The sequence below is a fragment of the Myotis davidii genome, unplaced genomic scaffold (genome assembly GCF_000327345.1).
Source record: "Myotis davidii unplaced genomic scaffold, ASM32734v1 scaffold962, whole genome shotgun sequence".
In the NCBI taxonomy this organism is placed as follows: Eukaryota; Metazoa; Chordata; class Mammalia; order Chiroptera; family Vespertilionidae; genus Myotis; species Myotis davidii.
In genome coordinates this window covers 4,377,697-4,399,837 of record NW_006295559.1, presented here as the reverse complement: position 1 = coordinate 4,399,837, position 22,141 = coordinate 4,377,697, and the positions used below count along the sequence as shown (strand labels likewise).

Genomic DNA, 22,141 nt, shown 5'->3' with positions numbered 1-22,141 from the left:
ATGATAATTAGACTGGACATCTTCCGGACATCCTTCCAGACAAAGCCACGGTGGCGGGGGGCAAGGCAGAGACAGTTATGGCCGATCAATCAGGCAGAGGCAGTTAGGGGCCATCAGGCAGGCAGGCAGGCAGGCGAGCGACTAGGAGCCAGCGAGAGGAATCCCGGGTTGAATAGGGTGCAGGCCGGCCGGGCTGAGGGACCCCCCCCCCCAACCCTGTGCACAAATTTCATGCACCGGACCTCCAGTATTAAAAATTAATAGACCACACAAATTAAAAGCTTTAATCAAAACTGCATAATCTAGAAAGAACTGGAGTTAAAAAATATTTAAAAATACTCTATGCTGGCTTACCAAATGAAATTGTATTATCAAACATTCTACTCTACCACATTATAAATACAAAAAGGAGAAAAAAACCCCTCTAGCAATTAGTACAATACGTAATTGCTGGAGGCTAAAACCCACATTTCTAATTGAAATATCTAGGAAAATGCAGTTCACTTCCTTCTGTGTTTCTCTGTCACAGCTATCGACGCCTTGGTAAGTACTTACTTTGCAGTGTCAGCACCACTTGTAATAAGAGTGTTGATTAGCAGCTCATGGCCATATCTTGCTGCTATGTGCAAAGGGGTGTTTCCATTTTTATCCTCACAGTCAATTACAGCTCCTGCAATAAAGGACATGCTATCAGACACTAGATTATATAAAGATCAAGACAAATCTATTACATGAAAAGCAAGATAAAGTTCTATTCAAGCACACTGATGGATTTAACTAGATTTCATTCATAGTACATTGGTCTAGGCACTGGAGTTACAGATTTTATACTTAAGGGTTCTGGGATCCAATAAGTTTGGAGACCATTGTTTTAAAGCAAAATTAAACACATTTCTTTAGAACAAGACTTTTCAGAACGTTAATGTGCACACTCTCACATCATCAAGAATACGGCATGCAATGCTTCACAAAGCATTTGATCATGAGCCTGTTCCTATTTTTCCTCTGCAAAACCACTAACAGCTGTTATCTTGAGAAACATGTCTTGAAAAACATTGCTTTAAAGCACTGCGCCTAAAAGTTCTTTTTACTTAAAAGTTTAGCTTGCCTAGTATTAATTCAAATGCAAAAGAATACAAGTTCAAAAAGTAAATGAAAATTCTAAAAATAGTTCAAAATATTAAAGAGGGGAAAAAAGATATTTGCAACAGAGTTTTGTTTATATATGATATACAATGCAGTGGAGAGGCAGAATTTTCTCTTTACCAATATTTTTAAAAAGCCAACATTACTGCTAGAGAAATTAGATTTATAATCCAGGGGAAACAACTAAAAATAAATTTAAGAAATTATGTAAAAAACATATACATGGCATTTTATTTTCTTTATTTGGTTTTCATGAGATCTGACATCAAATATTTAAAAAATAGACTACTACGACAAGTCCTCAATACCATTCATTTTGTGGATGTTTTTACTACATTTAAGAAAAAAAAACAAACAGAAATACTTTTTACCACTCTGGATAATGGTTTGTGATCTGGAGAATCTACCGTGGAGGGCAGTCATGTGCAGTGGGGTTTTCCCATCTTTGCTCTGAAATAATCAAACAAAAAAATTTTAAAATAATTGTCCTATCCATAATATGTAATCCTTAGTTTCATTTTTAATGTTCTCTTGTATTTTTATTTTGTATAACTATTACTCAAGTGTTAAGTTTAGCTGAAGCTATGAAGGTAAAACAGTTGTTGAAAATTATGAACTAATTTCTTAGCATGTGTATTATAAAGCACAAATTTTTAAAAATATCAATGCCTACAGTTTATAAAAAGCTCTGCATGGTAGGTACAGTGTAATCTAACTATCATTTCTATCTCATAGGTGGGGAAACTGAAGCTCAGGATATTAACCAAGCCATATAATCGGGAGTGGGACACAGCCAGGATGTGCTTCCGACATTTCAAAAATTTCACATTGCACTAATTCCTTCATTTTAAGAAATATTGAATCCCTCCTCAACCAAGGAAAAGTGAATGTTGTAATTAACCTCAGCCCATAATTCACTTAAAAACTGATATATTATTTTTGTTAGCTATTTTCTCAAGTTACTTAAAATAATAGGTCAAACTAGATGTGCATGTGTGTATTTAATGTGAAAGTTCTGAAATTAAAAGGAGTTCTAAACATGAAAACAATGCTTGAGTTAAGTAAAGTCTTTTCTTCCCCAAAATTATTTAACAAATCAAAACATATACATGACCACCAAAAAAGGAAAGGAATTGTTTTATAATTCTAATCCTTCATAATATTCAACATACTTTCTGTGTATATATTCAAAACTGAAATGTGGTAAGTGCCAAGTTTACACTAAAACTGTATAATGCAGATCTCCTTAAGAAACTCTCATGTCAAAAGGGTTTATATAATACATTCAACAATAAAGATTAAAAGAAGAAAAAAAACCCCATCATGTCATTCATTATAATAATGGAGTATTAGATTTATTTCATAAATACCTATTTAGGTATTTGATTCTTTAATTTTATATTCATATTTTCAAGCAAACAAGCCATCCAATTGGCAACATTGTGAAAAATTTCAAAATAGAAAAGTTGAAAGAGTATTACAGTGAACACCCATACACATACCACTGAGATTTCAGAGAGGAAGGGAGAGGGAGATGGAAACATCAGTGATGACAGAGAACCACTGATCAGCTGCCTCCTGCATGCCTCCTACTAGAGCCCACAACCCAGGCATGTGCCCTGACCAGGAATTGAACCGTTACCTACTGGTGTTTGACATTCAACCACTGAGTCACATCAGCCGGGCTGTTTTTCTGGAACACCATGTAAAATGGAATTTCAACTGTTCTAGATTTGACAGAAATATATATATATATATATATATATATATTCTTTTGTAAGGCTTCACTCAACATATTTTAAAGATTCATCTATGTTCTTGTATCAGTAATTTGTTACTTTTTGTTGAGGAGTGATATTTGTTACTGATATTGTTTTAAATAGTGAACTCCTAAATACTAGTGTGGATTCCAAATGTATTCCTACCTTCATATTGACGTCAGCCCCGTTGCCCACCAGGAGCTCTAAGCACAGCGCTCCATGTGTTGAGGCAGCAGCAAAGTGCAAAGGAGTAAATCCTTTCTCATTCTTCTGATTTACATTAGCACCACTATCTATAAGTTCATTCACTACAACATCTTGTCCATTATAGCAGGCTACATGAAGAGGTGTATTTCCATAGGCATTTGGTTCATTCATCTATTGGGAGAAAACAAAATGTCAATGTTAAAGTAGTGTTTCTAATTATCTTTGTTGTGAGTTATTTTAACAAAATTTTGCTTGCAAGCAAATTATTAAAGTGAGAAACAGGGATAAATATACAGGTAGGCTTATAATTCTCAACTTCTTTTAAAATAATGAACATTAAAAACAGCATTTTTGTATCAAACAGCATTTTGTACAGGGAATGTAATTCACATGTACAATGTCTACTGCATGACAAAACTGAATGATTCCAAGAGAGATATTTTAGTGAGATATAAAAGACTTCCAGGTAAAGGACATTTAGAGAATTAACTCTAAGAATCATGAAAAAATGAACACAAACGGACAATTCTGAGATATTATTGAATAATGTGCACATGCTTAGCCTTTTCACTTACAGTGACAAAAGCTAGTAATGTAGACGGTATCAGAAAATTTTTTAAATGAGTGGCATTTTTTTCTATTTAATATATTTTTACAACTTGGGCTCTAGACATTTTCCATCTTACATATTGACATTTTACCAAAATAAATGTGCTCAAAATATGCTCAATACTGAGAAATAATTCACGCAACTCAAGTTATTCTTTTTTCTAATAAATAAAATAGGCAAAAGTCTACATAACTTTTGTGTAGTAAATAATCTGACCTTTGCCAAAAAAATGTCTGGTCTTTGACCTTGTCTTCTGGGAGGTAATACACAGCATACGTAATAGGAGTGTCCTTGCTTAGGGTGGGAGCAGGCTACACTGGATCTTAAAGTAGGATTGGCTATAGCTGATGAGTCTTAGGGCCCTTTGGTATCATTGGATTTAGAGAATGAAATCAACAATGTGGGCAACTGATAAAATCAATCATCCCCATGTAATGGAAATCCAATAAAAACACTAAAAAGGAAGCTCAGGTGAATCTTTCTTGTTGGCAATACCATGCGCATATTGTCATACACTAATGCTTTGAGAGTAAGGAGTCCTAACTCCATGGAGAGGCCAATGGAAGCTTTGCATTAAGAATACTCCTGAACTCTGTCCTATGTGTCTTCAGATATCTTCATTTGCATCTCTGCTGTATAATAAACCATAACCGTGAATATAATAGCTTTTAGTGAGCTTTTTGAGTGATTCTAGTGAATTAGGAAACCTGAAGGTAGTTTTGGGAAATTCCCAAACTTGTAGTTGGTCAGAAGTAAAGGTAGTCTTGTATGGAAACCGTGCCCTCAAACCTTGTATAGTTGGCCCCCACTTATCACAACTTTACATACCATTTTCTTTTCTCAGATACCTGGTAACAGAAACTGGGGGAAGTAAAAATGTAGCATGTGACTTTAGTCAAAGTACCTAGATTTAATCAACAAAATATAATAGACATGGAATAGATTCTCCCTCAGAGTCTCCAGAACTTTGAGATTAAATCTGTTTTAAGTCACTTACTTTATGGTAATTTGTGAAGGCAGCCGTAGGAAACTAAAAAATCATGCAATTGGAGGCCACACGTCACTAAATGGCTCTAAGTCTGACTATTTTAAATTGTGTACAAATGTAATTTTACTCTCAATAAAATAAGCTTTAAAAATTGCATCAGAAAGGAACTTGGAACAGAGATCAGAAACAAGGTTGTCTCATTTTATCTAGATCAGGAGCCTTTTAAAGCATTATGTTACTGTTGAAAATACAGCTATAGGAACTGTTGAGTTGAGATGCCTAAAAATGTGTTTAGATTTCTGAGACTTTTCAAGATCCCCACACTTTAGTAATTACTTGCTTGCTTTAGGCAAAGTGCTTCCCACAGTCCTTAAATTAAGTCTACTGAGCTCTACAGTCACCATGTATTCTTTGCCCAACCAGAGGCTACTACCTACCTCTTTCTTGTTTGTTTGATCTAAACTGCATTCGTCTAGCAGAGACTTCCTTCTCTCCTAATTTGCTGCTCCTAAAATCTACGTTTTAAGAACCAGAGGAGCTTGTCAGAACTGTACTTAAAATTTGAGTAAATATACTCTTGGATAAAAAGTACTCCTGCTTAAAAGGATGGCCTGTGAAAGCTACAGGTATTCTAAGCTATAATTCCAGGATCAAATATATTCAGATAACGCAGCAGCCCTTTCTAACCAAACATTTATGGTTGATGGGCAAGAAACTCTAGTTTTCCTGCCTCTCTCTTGCCAATATCCTGTAATGTGAATTGCTACAATCATTTAAAGGGAATATTAGACTAAGTGGGCAAATAAGACTAACCATAACCTAGCCACTTAGAAAAAATAATTCATGTATGTCTGAGCTGCTGGTTTTCATAGCTGAAATGGAACTACAGAGCCTGGAATACGATGGAGAAGTAAAAACTTTTGTCACTCAAACATTCACCTTTGAAATGTATTTTACCTCTTCATCTACTTTGACTAATTACAATGTCTTCATCAGATATCAGTGCACTATATATTATGTAAAGGACTATAAGTATATCTGGTTAAAAGACATAAAAATTATTGTATAAAATCATCTTTTAAATCTGAAGTAACTTCTACTAATAGTAAAATCACAAACATATAAAATTCTCCACTCCCTTATAGTGTTCAGTCTATAAACCTACATCAACTCCAAGGTCTAAAAGGTACTTGACTACGCTGATCATTCCACTAGAGGCTGCAGCATGAAGAGGTGTGTAAGACTTCTTATCCTTGCACGTCACTTCAGCTCCATGTGCCACAAGTAATTTTACTACTTCAATGTGACCTGAAAATGTGTTTATGAAGAAAAAATAAATATATCAGCATATGGAAAATATGGATATAATCCTGAACATCTTTAAAGGAAGGTAAAAATGCAAATTAACTAGATAATGCATGACAAATTACTAATAAATCACATTATAACCAGACAGGATGGAAGAAAAATATAAAGAATTCAGGATACTTTTTTCTTAAAACAAACTTATTTTTTAAATATAATTTTAATGGTTTTAGAGGGAGAGATAGAAACATCAAAGAGAATCATCAATCGGTTGCCTCCTGCACGCCCCCTACTGGGGATTGAGCCTGCAACCCGGGCATGTGCCCTTGACTGGAATCGAACCCAGGACCCTTCAGTCCGCAGGCTGGCGCTTTAGCCACTGAGCCAAACCAAATAGAGCCAGGATACTTCTAAATAAAGGTTGACAGAGGTAATAACTGTAAAAATCCTTTAATTGATTATTTAATGAAATGATAACCTTGCAATCTTTAGTTCTTCTTTTGCCTAGGCCTTGTTGTTTTCAAGGTTTTAATGCCTTTTCAAATTCTGAGGTTAACTTTTTATGTTTAGTGTAAGACATTAATTTATGTTTCTCTTCCTTAGTGAAATCTTCTACTTAGAAATTTGGAAGTGATTTGAGGTTTTTTCTTAAGAATGTTAGGTATTTAGAACATGCAGTTAAATATCTCTTTTCCTCTAGTATTTCCACAAGATGTCCTTAACCAACTTAGTTTATTAGCCATGTATCAATCAGGATAGGCTAGATTATATATATACTGCGTTTAATGATCAACTCCCAATCTCAGTGGCTTAAAATAATTAGCATTTTATTTCTTATTAAGACTGTAATGGCTTGGCAAGAGGGCTCTTCTCAGGCATTTAAGCACCCAGGTTGATGCAGCTGACCCCATTTTGAAGGTGGTTGGTCAGTCACTGTACCAGAAAGGCAATAGGCTGCAGAGCCTCAGAGGTGATGTTGCTTTCATTTCATTAGTCAGAACTAGTCTCAGCACCACCCAACCACACATGGAGGCCAGGAAGGGGAACATGGATCTGGAGGATGGGAGAACCACTATTCTCCTTTTATATTTTCTCGAATTTAATGAGATTAGATTATACAGTGCCTTCTCCTTCCGTTTTCCTTTGCACCTCTGTACCCCTGTTCATGGGATTCCTTCATTGTGTGGAATGTTCTGCTTGGATGTTTCTTTTCAAACATTGTTACTACTAATCCTTGAAAGCCCATGTCAGTTCCCATTTTCCCTGACCAACCACTTCTCTTCCTCAGAAGCCCTTTCAGCCCAAAGCACCATGTATCTATAAATACTATCTAATAAGCATATAATATCTTATGAGGTTTCTCAAATTTGAATAAGTATTTAACTCGTAAATTGCTTTTATGCATTAGCTTCCCAAATATCTATCTTCAGAGGAAAATACGGAATGCTCTTATGTTTTATGTCTTGCTATTCCATGGGGCTGAGAACAGTGTTATATACAAAATAGGCACCCAATAATTATTTCTTACATTAAATAAATTGCTCATGATCTCGGTTTTTATATCCATTCACAGGGAATGTTAAGTTAATAACTGTAAAAATGAAACCTTCAAACATAGGCCCCCTCTCTTAAAAAATTAGGCAAGCATATAACAAGACACACAGGGTCAAGTAGATTTAGTTGTTTATATATAAATTATCAATTAAAGTGAATCTTTTCACCTATTTTTTCCCCATCTCAATATGAAAAAAATTTATTAAATGATATTTTTAGGGAAAAAAGAACAATTAGGTGCCAAATTACATGTGACTATCATCTAAGAGTATTAACTGGTATAAATGATCCCTCATTACACATTACTTTCTGATCCATGGCCCTAGAAAGACAGGTACTTGAATTTATTATAATGCAGTGAAAATCAGAACTTATAACATCCAGGATATGCAAACATAAACACATATATATATTTAAATATATTTTTATTGATTTCAGAGAGGAAGGAAGAGGGGGAGAGAGAGAGAGAAAGATAGAAACACCAATGATGAGAGAGAAACATTGACTGACTGCCTCCTGCACGGCCCCTACTGGGGATCGAGCCTGTAACCTGGCACCATGCCCTTGACCAGAATCGAACCTGGGACCCTTCAGTCCGCAGGCCGATGCTCTAGCCACTTAGCAAAACCAGCTACAGCCAGTTTGGAGGTGACTTACTTAAAAGAAAAAAGGAAAGAAAGTTCTTGAGTGAAATAAATGATATTGTTCCAGCTGGGTGAACCCTCTGTCTTCAAGTATATGTCTTTCTTGTCAATGTACAGAATGATGCTACCAATTGGATTAGACTTCAGTTAATTCATCAACGTGTATTTTAAAAAATGACATCCATAGTATACATAATTCTGTAGTCAACAACATCCTTTTAAAAAATTATATCTCTGCAATGTGAATTTGATAAATATAATCACTATACTTCAGGAAGTTTGAAAATTTCCTACTTTTTTCTTCTGTTGTTCATGAATGTATAAGAAAAGTAAAATGAGCTTTGCTTAGAATTTATAAGTTTTTATGGAAAGGAAAGGATGGAGAAAAAAAATGTCATTTTAAATCCATTCAAATTATGCATTGCTTCAAGAAGAAATAATGAGTTGCTAATCAAGGTAATTAATACTTATCCAGTACCTTTTATGTCTGTCATCACGGTAAGGTGACCTGAGGTAGAGCTTGGTTGGATATTGCTAAAAGTACTGAAAGCAATAGAAAAGATGAATGCTTAAAAGGGATTTTAAATGAAGGTTCGTGGTAGAAGCAAAAATTGGGTAGGGATGGGAAATGATCAATTCATTCTGGGGACAGAGGTGGGACTGGGGAACACTTGACAGAGAATTCAATAATAGCATAAGGGTAAGAATAGACCCTAACAGAAAAGTAAGGGAAGCATCACCAGGGGGTAAGAAGGCCAGGGCAAACAAGGAAGCCTGTGGGGAATAAATTATATAAGATTAATACATTTAATCCTAATGTCTCTTACCCTGATATTGATAGATTCTCCGAATATAACCTAGAGGTGACAATGACCTGGACTTAAGCTTGCTATTAGACTGGTCGAGAGCTCCCTACTTTCATGTTTAGCTCTCTTTAATCCTGAGTGCCTAAAACAGCTGAGTAGTTTTAGAAACTATGTGTCAATACTCCTCTTTCCATGCTGAAAGAAGAGAAAGGGAAAGAAGAATTATGAATTTCTGAATGTTTGTGCTAAAAAATTAAATGGACAGTGAGGTCCAAGAAACACAGAATACCTTCTTCAATTCACAATTGGCCTGAAAAGTGGCACTTAGGGGATCAAGAAAAACAAAGTCATCTCAGGGCCAGTGAGATACACATACCCAGCTATTCTGGGAGCTCCATTTTAGAGATAACCTGTAAAATCCTCTGGCCTCCAATTTCATGGAAACAGCTGTTTAGTCAAGTTTAATTCTTTGGAGGTAAAAGGCCTAATGCACTTTGCTTAATGTGTAAATCTTTCACATGAGGCGTATAATTTAAATCACACAGACTAGCTATTTCTAAGCTGTCTTTAAGAATAAGCTATACCAGAATATTCAGAAAGTTTATAAGATTTAAAATCGGTGGGCTGTGAGGAGGGGAAGTTAGGATGCCATAGGAGACTTGCTTCTGGATGTACATCAAGCATGTCAAACTTGCAGCCCGCGAGCCACATGCCTTGTTTATTTTGCCCATGTTAGCCTTTGAGTTTGACATGCTTGATGTACACCGTCAGTGAACAGAAGAATTGCCCATTACATAAGTAGAGGCACAAAACTTTGGTATGAGACAAACACCAAAAGACCAAGATTTTCAGCTTTTGGCTTTCAAAATAGGGACCAGATGACGATGACATTAGCCTTCATTTTTTATTTTCCTTTGCACCCACACTAACGGTTAGACTTGCTATTCAAGATGGATTCTACTACTTGTGGTTATTTCTACTATAAGCAAAGGATTTTCCTAGACCTCAGGGTTACTGATAACTGGTTTAAGTTGTTTTCTTGTATTTTCACATTTCAAAATTTTAATAGTTTTAAAATTAATAATCTTCCTTTGAATCTTCCTTTACTCTTTTACTTTTAACTGAAATATAGAAAAAGATAAAATCTAGAGCAGGGAGTAATGAAGATAAGCTATGCCTGTAAGAAAGGTGGCTAGCTAAAAGTCAGGTATGGGAGTGGTAAATCAGGAATACCAGTATTACACAGAAGATATGTCAGTCCATATACGATTCTTCCTAAGCCAGAGGAGCCAGAATAGTGGAAGCAGAAAGACAGACACCCTTTGGTAGGAAGAGAAAAAGCTCTGAGCTCCACGGCTGCAAAGGAAGGAGTTCTTTCAGTTCTATTACAAGAAGCTTGAAAAGCGAAAGCCTGTATCCATGGCTTCCTCCCAGAGGTACAACCCCAGCCTTGCAAGGTTTGTGGCAGGCTGTACTTCCTCCATGCTTAGAGATCCACTTTCACCTACAAGACAGCATTTCTACTCTGCTCTTTCTGAGCATTTCAAAGTACCCTGAGGTATGGTGATCTGCTTCCTCACTGGCTGGCCAAGTTATTTCAAGAGCCAATTAATGTTTTTGTTAGTATTTTGGCCACAAAGTTGCGTAAGTTTTGGGTGGTCTGCTCCAGAACTATTTTCCGATAAGCTCTATTAGTTCTAGAGTGCAAGTTTTCAGATCCTAAGATTTTTTTCAAAACCACATACATCATGTTACACCAGAAAAGCCTATACTGTCTCTCTCTGCGAAATTACTACTGGTGCCTAATAGGCTTCCTAATGCATCTTCATAACTTCTACCTAAATTCCCATAAAAACAAGAATGGGCAGAAGTATGGACTTTTATAAACACTAATTTAAATTATCCCAGGCTTGTGTTTATTATTTCTCCCTTTAAAAGTAAACAGAATTAATTTTGAATAGCTTTCAAGAGAACTGAACCCATGCCCTCCTGTTCTGACAAACCTCCATACTACCAGGCTGGTTCCACTTGGGCATCAAGTGGAAGAACTAAAATGCACAACTTTTCCTGAAGACATAATGTAAAAGAATAAATTTTAAAAGTACATACCCATATAAGCTGCCCAATGGATAGCTCGTCTATCTTTTTTGTCAAAAGCATTAATATTGGCACCTCTAGACAGGAGTAGTTTGACCATCTGGAATTACAATAAACACAGTTATCAAAATTCAGAAGTACAACTGTACATGAATATCCTTTGCGATGAATACTCATCTCAATCTCTCTAGCACTGAATTTCTGCACTTCTATAAAGGTGCTATACTAAATGCTGAAGACTCTTTAGCATAATTTAATAAATGACAGGATAAAATATGAAAAAAGGGTTCACTGTGGTTGTTTCAGTATCTTTTAAAGATGCCACTTTGTGTCCTGGTATTTTATGAACAACTACGTACAAGTTTGTAAAGATGAAATATTAAAAAACGGGTTTTATCCCTTATTTTATAGCCCAGTGTTATTAGAATAAAAAGCACATTCTTATTCCAGAAGTGCCTTAAACTTAATTCAAACACAAGTGTGGTGTCCATACCATGATTAGTCCTGTAGGTCCCTGCATAGTCTACTTACCTCATAATATACCAAGAATAAATAATATTTCTGTTATGTCTAACCATATTTTCAATAGTTTCCCCAGTGCAAAGGGCATTCCAGATTCCTAAAAGGGATGCATCGTGTGATCTTAACTGCAGTGGAGGCAAGAATTCTTTGTTGCAAAGGCAGAGAAGAATAGTGAAAATTAACACTGCAGCCATTAGCTCTCAGCCAGAGAATCTTGGGAATGTCACTTTACCTTTTAGTTTCTCTATCTGCAATAAAAATGAAGGACTAGACAAGCTGCCCTCAAAGGTTCTTCTAACTCTGTGTTTTGCTCTTTTCTAAGTCTTCTCTGTACACATAAACTCTACTCTTTGCTATGGAAACACCTAACATTAGATAATGCTTGCTGTATAAGATAATTACTTATTTTCTTAAATTGTTTTCTTTTGATGGTCTGTCCACAAAGAATTCTTGGCTAAATATTGATAATAAACAGTAAGAAAATGTCTTCTAAACCCCACCTTCCTTTGCTATTCTATTTCTGGGAGCATAATAAACTTCTGTCTTCCAAGACTATTTTTCCAACAACAGAACACAGTTTTCACATTGTGTTATAGTTGGCAGTGTTCTCCTATCTCCCAGGTTGACTATGAAAATCAAGTAAGTGCATGGGCTGCATCTGATAAATAAATTTCTAAATTTGAGAAAGTTATATCATGAATTATGAAAGAAGTTTAAAGGTTTTCATAGTAAAATTAGACTAAATTACCAAGATAAATATTTTTGCTTGCTTATATCATGAACTAAGGAATGGCTAAAAAGGCAAGTACACTAATAATTGGGGTGAGGGAGTGGGAGGACTTAGGGGAAGAGCACCATTGTCTAGTTAAATACCACCTACCTCACCATGTCCACTGAAAGCTGCATGATGTAATGCAGTTCTCCCTGCTCGATCAGACACGTTCACATTACTCAGAAGAGGTACCAAAGCTTCAGCACACTTTACGGCTTTATTAGCAGCAGCTATGTGTAAAGGGGTTTGCCAATTTTTGTCTCGAGCATTAACATCTGCAGAGTGCTTCAAAAGTACCTGAACTGCTTCCTAAAACACATGAAGATAAAAGTTATAAAACAAATGAGTTAACAGTTTTAGCAATTTTATATATGAAAGAAATAAAATTTCCTGAGTAAACAAGTAGAAATTTACCACCCCCAAATATATTTTTAACTAAAGGCAGTACTCAGAGTCATACAGGATGCATCAAGATAAAACATTCTCTATCAAAATGTGCAAGAAGAAATATTAACAAATATTCTTTAAAAACAATCATTATATCTAGTTTTTCTAGATGGTGAGATAAAATTAATTTATACTTTCAACAGTTTTAAGGAGATGTATTGCTTTGCCATTAAATATATATAAATTTAAAACATAACCATGTTCCAAAGTACTACCAGTACTATATTTTACAAAATAAGCAATCATTAGGATCTAGTTCATGAGAAAGAGGGGGGAAGGGGGGGATACTTGAAGTCTTTGCTGTGAGGCTGCCTGATAGGAAAGTTACTGTTGACAAAGCAATTTAAGAGTTTACTCTCCAAAGGGTTTTGTCTCCCAGAAGCATAAGGAAAACTTCACATCTCACAATAAGATTCTAAGGAATCTAGTATGCCACTGACATTAAGCAATATAAAGCAATATAATCAGAACTAAAAATATAATATTCTCCTTATAGTGATAATCCTATCTTCAGTAGATGAATGACAAACTCTGTATGAAATGTAAAGGACTAGAACCAGAATAGAAGCATCTCAAGTCTAGTAAAATCGACACTCAGTTTTCTTAGCTGTAAAGAGGGGATATCACACTGTCCACCACTCATCTTAAGTCTGCTATTCAGCAAAAAAACCCAAAAGATAGACGAAAAGTGTTCAAAAGCATAAAACTATAAATATGCAAAGTAGCAAGGAAGACTAAACAAAATACTATTACCCACGATTCACATGTAGCTTTTTAAGCCTTTGAAATAAAAAGTCATCAGAACTGCTTGAAATATGGGAAATAGCACAAGTATTTAACAGGGAAGGGAAAAGACTGGATAGAAGCCCAGTAATCAATCAACATACTAAGGAAGTCAGCCAGCTAATCAAAGACATATGGAGACCTACCCTAATATCCCACAATTCCACTCCAGTTATTTACCCAAGAGAAATTTCAAAAGACCCATCTAAAAATGTTTATAGTAGCTTTATTTGTAAGAGGCGAAAACCAGAAATGCAAATGTCCATCAATAAGAAAATGGATAAACAAACTGTTGTACATTCATACTATAATGAAATACTATTCAGCAATAAAAGGAATGAACCATTAATATACACAATAATATACATGAATCTAAAAACTGTTACATTGAACAAAGTTAAGACACAAGAGCACATACTGTATGATTCCATTTTTATAAAGTTCTAGGATAGGCCAAGTTACTCTATGGTGAGAGAAATCGGAATATGGACTGCCCCTGGGGACAGGAGGGCTGACTGAAAAGGGACATGGGGAACTTGCTGGAGTGATGGAAACCTTTTTTGTTGTGATTGGGGAAAAGATTACATGGGTGTGTATATCTGCCAAAATTCAAGACTACACACTTGAATTTACTGTAGATTATATTTCAATTTAAAAAAGAAATAGGGGGAAAGGATACATAGAAGAACACATATTCTCTATATATTCTCTAGGCAGTGTCAGGATTCTCCATCCTCATCTTAAAAAGGGTATATTGTAACTTGGGGAATAAAACTAACATTTTCTATATGGAAAATGTCAGTAGGTATGTTAAAGACATGTGAGCAAATAATTAAAAACAAGATGAAGAATTTATAATTGGATAAATTGGGCAAATATAGCATACTGTAGATGCCAGGCTTGCTTTATTCATTCCTACTCTGGAATTCGTGATGCATATATTAAAGCTTCTGAAAAGTTTGGGGAATATTTATGTTTCATTACCAAGAGTAGAAAAATCAAAACCATTGTTTTGTTTCACTGAAAAGCAAGAATAAATCCAGTTTATGGTAGATTAGGGTAGGTAAGATGGCGCCTAAGGAAGGCTGTAAATACAGTGACTAAGAAAGACTCTAGAATCAAGAGAGATTAAATTTTTAACCCTGGGTCCACTGCTTTGTACTGAAATGGTTACCCCCCAATTCATATATTGAAACCCTAACTCTCTATGTGACTGTATATGAAGACAGGGTCTTTAGGAGATAATTAAAATTAAATGAGATCATAAGGGAGGGACCCTAATCTGATAGGACTGGTGGCAGAAAGATTTCCTGCCCTCTCCGCCACCTTTCTCCACCATGTGAAGACAGAGTGAAAAGGTGGCAACCTGCAAGCCAGGAAGACAGCCCTCACCGGAAACTGACCCTGCTGGGCCTTGACCTGGGTCTTCTAATCTCCAGACTGAGAAAATAAATTTCTATTTTTTAAGACACCCAGTCTTAATTTTGTTATGGCACCCCATGCTGACTACTATAGCACCATTTACTACTCAGAATAATGCCTGTCAGATCACAGTAGCAGTGATCTTTGAAAATTCAGAGAAAATAAAGACATTTCTAATGACTGGAGATATAAAACAAAACAGGTAAATTTCTGGAAATTACGAACGAATGTGTCTGATATCATATCCCAGTAAAATTCAGGATCATATTGTCAACCCATTATAAGCATTTAGAAAGTAATGCAGGCATAATCAAGGGTATTTACATGGTTTCACTAATGCTGACAAAGTGTGCCTTGACTTAAAAAACTAACAAACCAGCTAAGTACATATCCTATGACATCAATTTAAATAAGCTGATTAAATATGGGATGATGACAACAGGTTAACATATTATATCCAAAGAGTATTTATTCACAGCTTGGGGTCAATTGAGAACAGTCCCTACAGCATTGCTGTCCTTGGCTCCACTCTCCCTTTTAAGCAATTTTACCACTGATTTGAAATCAGGTACAGGAAAAAGGGCTAACAAATCTGCAAATAAACACAATGTTTGGATGGACTGCTCTTATCTCATATGATAATGCAATTTAAACTCAGTTATCTTGAGAGAATTAATATGTAATTCCTGGAGTTAGGCAATAAATAAATAAATGTACAGCCTCCACAGGATCCAGTAATGTGATGTGGACTCCCAGGGTTGGTGGGGGGCACTCCTAGAAAACTACTGTACTGGGCATTGTGTCAAATTTTGCTCTGTCAACTTAATATAAGATAGTGATTTGTTAATACTTTTGGGAAATCTATCAGTAGAGCCAGGCAATTTAGATTAAGACAAATGTGTTCTGTCTTTCTTTGGGCAACTAATTTAGTAGTTAATAAGTTGTTACTCAATGGAATAATTAAGCTGTTAATATAGGCATAGAATGTTCACCAAATTTCAACACAGGTTATTTTTGTATGATAAGAGTTTGGAGGATTTGTTGCTTTATTTTTAAAGTTTTCTATATTGCTTGATAAGTATGTAACAAGCATGCATAATTTTTATAAAACAAATAATGGCCCAGCTGGTGTGTCTCAGTGGTTGAGCGTCGACCTATGAACCAGGAGGTCACGTTTGTATTCCATCAGGGCACATATCCGAGCTGTGGGCTCGATCCCCAGTGTGGGGTATGCAGGAGGCAGTCAATCAATGATTCTTTCTCATCACTGATTGTTTCTCTCCCTCTCTCTGAAATATATATATATATAATTTCTATTCCTAAGTGACCGAACGACCAGTCACTATGACACACACTGACCACCAGGGGGCAGACGCTCAACGCAGAAGCTGCCTCCTGGTGGTCAGTTTACTCCTATGGCCAACCTCCCATGGCTAGACAATCTCCCATGGTCCCTCCCCCGGCCGGCCCCCATCGGACTGGGCGAGATGGTCCTGACCACTGGCCAGGCCAAGGGACCCCACCCATGCACGACTTTGTGCACCGGGCCTCTAGCAAAAGTATATTAAAGCGCGCGCGCGCACACACACACACACACACACACACACACACACACACGCCCTCACACTCAGAAATCAATTCATTCAGAATATTCTGCACCCAAAGAAAGCTGAAGTGTATGCTATACTTGAAGAATGACAGTTACAGATCAGTGGCAAATACCAGCTGAGGCAGCCAGCCAATACGACCAGGTGGACAGAAACTCACTGTAGGAGAGCTGAGGAGGAGCTTGGGATATTTAATCGGAAGCAGTCAACCCAGGCTCAGGGAGGAAATTAGGCCTTCGGGCATCCACTGTATGAAATAAACTAACCTCTCTACTATGCACCCACAGTGGTGTTAGCTATATATGTCCTTGGGAAGATTAAGAAAATAGTTACTTCACTCATCCTCTGTAGGGCTTACTTCTCTCATGGTATCTCAAAAACATAAACCGAAAGCTACCTACAATTTTTCCTTTTACATACTCCTCTGTGGTTATGTTTTCTATTAAATGAAATAAGTATAAGCTCTCTTATGCTCTCAGGATGAAATGTGAATAATTAAAAGAACATTCATGAAATTGATAATCTTGACTAGGTTTCCTAGCAGTTTTCTAATTATGAGGTTTTCGTTTTTAAAAAAAATTACCCTCAGGATTTACCGAAATTTTATTTTTATGGAATGGTCACATTTTATAGGTGTTTTCCATAATCCTACAAAAAAGTAATAATACTACATAGTCCAGTAATTTTTAGGCTGAAAAGCAGACGTAAGAAACTTATTAGGGTCCTTGCTTTCTAATCTACAGCTTCCCCTTAAATTCAGGCTAAGTACATAATTTTTTAAAAAGTCAGCAATCAGCCAAGTCTCTAGGTAGAATCTGCAATCTTCCTCTAATATTAACTAAAATAATTAAAGAAAGTCTTTAAGAATTTTTGGGTTGTTTTACAATCTCTGGAAATATACAGTGTTCTTTCTGATGATTTAATCTGGGAGAACTCCACTAATTTTAACTCATATTCTCAAGAAATTGGTAGGTATAACTATTTCATTAATAGATTACAATGATGATATTTACTTCTTCCTTGACTGCATTTAAAGAAATTTCCTGATAAGAGGGCTGACCACAAACTTAACAGCATTACCATGACATTTCAGAGTTTAAAATATTTTAGTTACTATATCTGTTTTCACAATAATCCTCAGATTTGCTCCCCAAGATCACAAAGCTAAAAAGTGGCAAGTGATATCTGAAGCTAGTTTCTCCAAACCCAAGTTCCATAGTTCATCAGCTACATACAGCACACCAAGGACCCAGACAAATAGAAAATAATTTCTCTCTTGTAAGAAGTATGTTTTCTACTCCTCTCTACCTCAGACTCTCCAATTTTGGTTGCTTTTCCTTCCTTTGAAAATATTGAATTTAAATATGAGCTCACAGGCAAGCCTACTTAATGTTTTTATATACAATATATTTACTAAGAGAAATTTCATACCTCACTACAAGATGCAACTGCTCTGTGTAAAGGTGTCAACCATTTGCTGTCTTTGGCATTAACTCTAGCTCCTGCAACAAGAAGAAAAAATAAATTGAAATATTTTGCATAAAATATTTTAAGTAAATCTCCTTAAATAGTTATATATAGTCCAAATTGAATAAATAACAATTGAAAAATGAGTACTTCACTTTAATACTTTCTGCTAATAAATTACCCTTAAATTACAAAACAAAACTATACTTTTTAATTGATATTATTATCCAATAAGGAATTTGCTCTTTTTATTAAAAATAAAAGATCATGGATAGGCTAAAAAAGCCACCTTTATACAGAGCATATCCAAAGTAAAAATCAGTCCCCACTTTAGAATGTGTGTTAGGAACGCAAATAAATTAATTAAATAAACAAAAACACTCAGACATAAAATGTAGGCCATTAAGAAGCCTTCATTATATTTCTTTACTAATGAACATGTTATAGAACAATATAATATCAAAATAGTTTTCCAGTGACAATTAAAAACTCCTTATTACTATAAAGTTACTGCATAAAATGGATATAATCGCTATCAACTTAAGAAAAAAATTGAGAAAGAGAGAGATGAACCAACCCACATATCTTTAATACCTAAAGGCTTAAAGAAGTAATAATTTTTAAAAAATCAACTATGGATAGCTGTTTAAAAATCATTAAGTCAATAGACAAAAATTATCCCTAATAGAATGAAAATACATTTAGCAAGATAAAAATGCATAATTTTAGGGTGGGGGGAAATCTAGTGTCTCCATAAAATCCACTGATTTGGTACCCAAGCCCCAACCAAATAGAAACAGCCCTGGCTCTTAGAAGTATAAAGGAACTGGTGAAGGGCCTGCACTATCAGCAATCCTAGGTTTATACCCAAAATCTCAACTAGCTTTACATATCTAGTCCAACCTCCTTATTTTCTAGATGAACTGCAGACAGAGTGAACACCTCATTGTCAGAGTAAACCAGAGCAGAATCAAGGCTAAAACTCAGACCTCCTAATGTTTACATTCTGTTTTGAGTGTGAGGTTCCAAGGAATATTCAAGTGCAGTGACTCCAAGTATAGCTCTAGAAACTACTAACTACGGGTCTTTAACTAGTGTGTGATCCTAGTCATTAAAACAGGAAAAAAGAAAATAAAATAGCCCCATCTCAATTATTGAAGGTAGGTTAGTGGGAGAGACCCTATGGTAGAAGAAAGCACTGCTGAGAAGATAATAAAGATAGCAATTTAAGGAATACGGCATTGATGACTATTGCAAACCAACATTTATAGAATAATACCTCTTAAATTCTAGGAGTACATCACATTAAATCCAAAATGGTTAGTCCCAATGGTATAAAATCAAATAACTTTCTATTCTAGACTCACCTTCTCCCATAAATCCATGTACATCAAGAGAGCATGCCCTTAAGATTTGCAGCCTAAATCTATGCCATTGTCAAATATCTGAATTTAGATTCACCTTTCCAGAGTAGAGATATGATGAGATTTCTGATATGTTAAAAGCAAAAGAGAATAAACAAGCAATAATCAACAGCAGGGTCACTGAAATAGGCTGTATCCATTTGATACCATAGTTAGGATATATAGAAAAATCTAGACAATTAGCTTCCTCTTACCCAATCTTTTCATTTAGTAATTCATACATATAAAAATATACCCTGAAAGGATAGATTTTTTAATAAAAATGTTATTTAAGGTAAGATTTTCAGAATTAGATAAATGTCTAGCTCATTTAGACATAGACCAGAAAATAATTTTAAAAAATAAAAAATCTGATTATTTACATCAATCTATTCTGAGCTCTAGACAGCAAAGCAGTCGAAGAGAGGTCTGGACATGTGGGGACATAGGGGTTAGTGGAAGGAGCCCAGGAGTGGGACCTGTGATCTAATAATGGTTCTGTAACCAATAGGCTGTGTGACCTGGGGCTGTTACCCATAGCCCAGGATTTCATTTGTTGATCATAATCCCTGCCTCCTACATGTGTATGTGCATCTGTGTGTGTTGTGTATATGGGGCAGGAAAACTGGGGTGAGGGAGGTTCAAACAACACAGGGAGCTTCTGTTTCTGCAAATTGAGCTCTAAGAGTCAGGCACTAAATCAGAGTATCCCATTTGACTCTAGGTCTCATTCTGCAAGATAAGTGATCCACCTGCTGGGTCCCTAATATAATCAGTCACCAACTGCCAACTCTTTGATTTGTGCTAAACGATCTGTAAGATCCATTTCCAGTTATAGTGGTTCTCAACCTTCCTAATGCCGCGATCCTTTAATACATTTCCTCATGTTGTGGTGACCCCAACCATAAAATTATTTTCGTTGCTACTTCATAACTGTAGTTTTGCTACTGTTATGAATCGTAATGTAAATATCTGATATGCAGGATGTATTTTCAAGGGTCGCGACTCACAGGTTGAGAACCGCTGAGTTATAACAGTCTATCCTATTCTGAAATACTCAGAATAAATTATCTCATATTATTAAACACCCTGCTCTACTTTAACATTAAATAGATGAAGTAGTATCTTTATAATCCATGCCAAGGATCTTCAAATTACAGCCCATAGGCTGCCTGCCACCTGTTGTGTAAATAAGGTTTTACTGCTACAGAGTCATACATATTCATTTAAGTGTTAAATATGTAGCTTTCAAATTAAAGGAATTGAGTAATTGCCAGAGTGTCTGTAAGGTCCTTTACATAAAGTCTGCCATCCTCTGATCTAGGCTAAATACTTGATAGTTGATAGTATTAAAGTTATTTCAATTTTTCATATGTGTTTGTAATAATTATAAATAGTACCACTAATAATTTTCTAAAACTTCCATTTGCAGAGAATAGTTCTCTTCTCTGCTCCTAAGCCACAGAGCAGACAGTCCATAACCAGTGAACTGGGGCAGGAGCCAGGTACTTTCACTACTCTTCCCAAACTGGAAATAATGTTTTCCTTTGGCCGCCTACCAAAAGCAGTGGCAAAGCTTCAGATTCTGTTTTCAGGTTGGGAGTGAAATAGAAATTACATTTCCATTTTCCACCTGTAATGTTGGGGGATAAAACAACAGCAGCTGCATTGTATCATTTAAGAGGGAGCTATGGACACCAGATACTGTGTATTGAACTGTATCCACAGCCCAATTCATATATTGAAGTCCTAACCCAGCACCTCAGAATGTAACCGTATTTGGAAATGGGGTCTTTACAGAAGTAATTAAATTAAAATGAAGTCATTAGATGGGTCCTAATGCAATATGACTGGTATCCTTATAAACAGAAGAAATTTGAATGGGCATGTACAGATGGACACAAGGAGAAGGCGGCCATCTATTAGCCACAAAGGAGAAGGGCCTAGAACAGTTCCTTCCCTCACAACCTTCAGAAGGAACCAACCCTGCCAAAACCTGGATCTTGGACTTCTAGCCTCCAAACTGTGAGAAAATAGATTTCTGTTGTTTAAGGGACTCAATTTGTGGTATTTTGTTGTGGCAGTCCTAGCAAATTAATGTACCAGCATTGTAGGTTTTCAAGGGTCACACACTTTAGGTCTGATTCCTAATAACAAAAACATAATATTTGTATTTCCTTATTAAGAACTCTATTTTCTATAAAAATCCATTCAAATGAACTTGTGACTAATGCCTTATACAACACAGTTATTTAACCATCTAATATAAGAAAAGTTTGAGGTACTGCTAAACCTCTAGTTTTAAATACAGACATACCTTGTTTTATTGCTTTATTGTACTTCATAGATGTGTTTTTTACAAATTGAAGGCAAGACCTTCTACCAACAAAAATATTATGACTCTCTTTACTGAGATACTTGCTTTATTGTGATCTGAAACTGAACCCATAATATCTCCTAGGTATGCCTGTACAAACAGTAAATAGCTCCCATAAAATTTTCTATACTTAGATAGCCAAAAAATGTAGTCCTTAAAACAGAAGTTCTTCACTGAAGTCATTGCCTACACAAATTTTACTAAATGCTGGGGGATGGGTTGGG

At 35.7% G+C, this 22,141-nt stretch overlaps 1 protein-coding gene across 8 annotated transcripts in view; it reads right to left on the bottom strand.

Moving 5' to 3' along the window:
- Window positions 1-22,141, bottom strand: part of ANKRD28 (ankyrin repeat domain 28) — a 115,669-nt gene that overhangs the window by 35,309 nt on the left and 58,219 nt on the right. For 4 of the 8 annotated variants that reach the window (XM_006770179.2, XM_015568102.1, XM_006770178.2 and 1 more), the window contains 7 exons: window positions 18,102-18,172; window positions 12,520-12,720; window positions 11,130-11,217; window positions 5,877-6,019; window positions 3,072-3,284; window positions 1,518-1,596; window positions 556-670 (listed from right to left, as the gene is read on the bottom strand). In XM_006770179.2, coding sequence (XP_006770242.1) covers window positions 556-670; window positions 1,518-1,596; window positions 3,072-3,284; window positions 5,877-6,019; window positions 11,130-11,217; window positions 12,520-12,720; window positions 18,102-18,172 — 910 coding nt within the window. Of the gene's footprint in view, window positions 1-555; window positions 671-1,517; window positions 1,597-3,071; window positions 3,285-5,876; window positions 6,020-8,692; window positions 8,758-11,129; window positions 11,218-12,519; window positions 12,721-18,101; window positions 18,173-19,504; window positions 19,615-22,141 lie in introns of those variants that run through there. The other 4 variants (XM_015568100.1, XM_015568101.1, XM_015568103.1 and 1 more) reach the window with 3 other exon arrangements.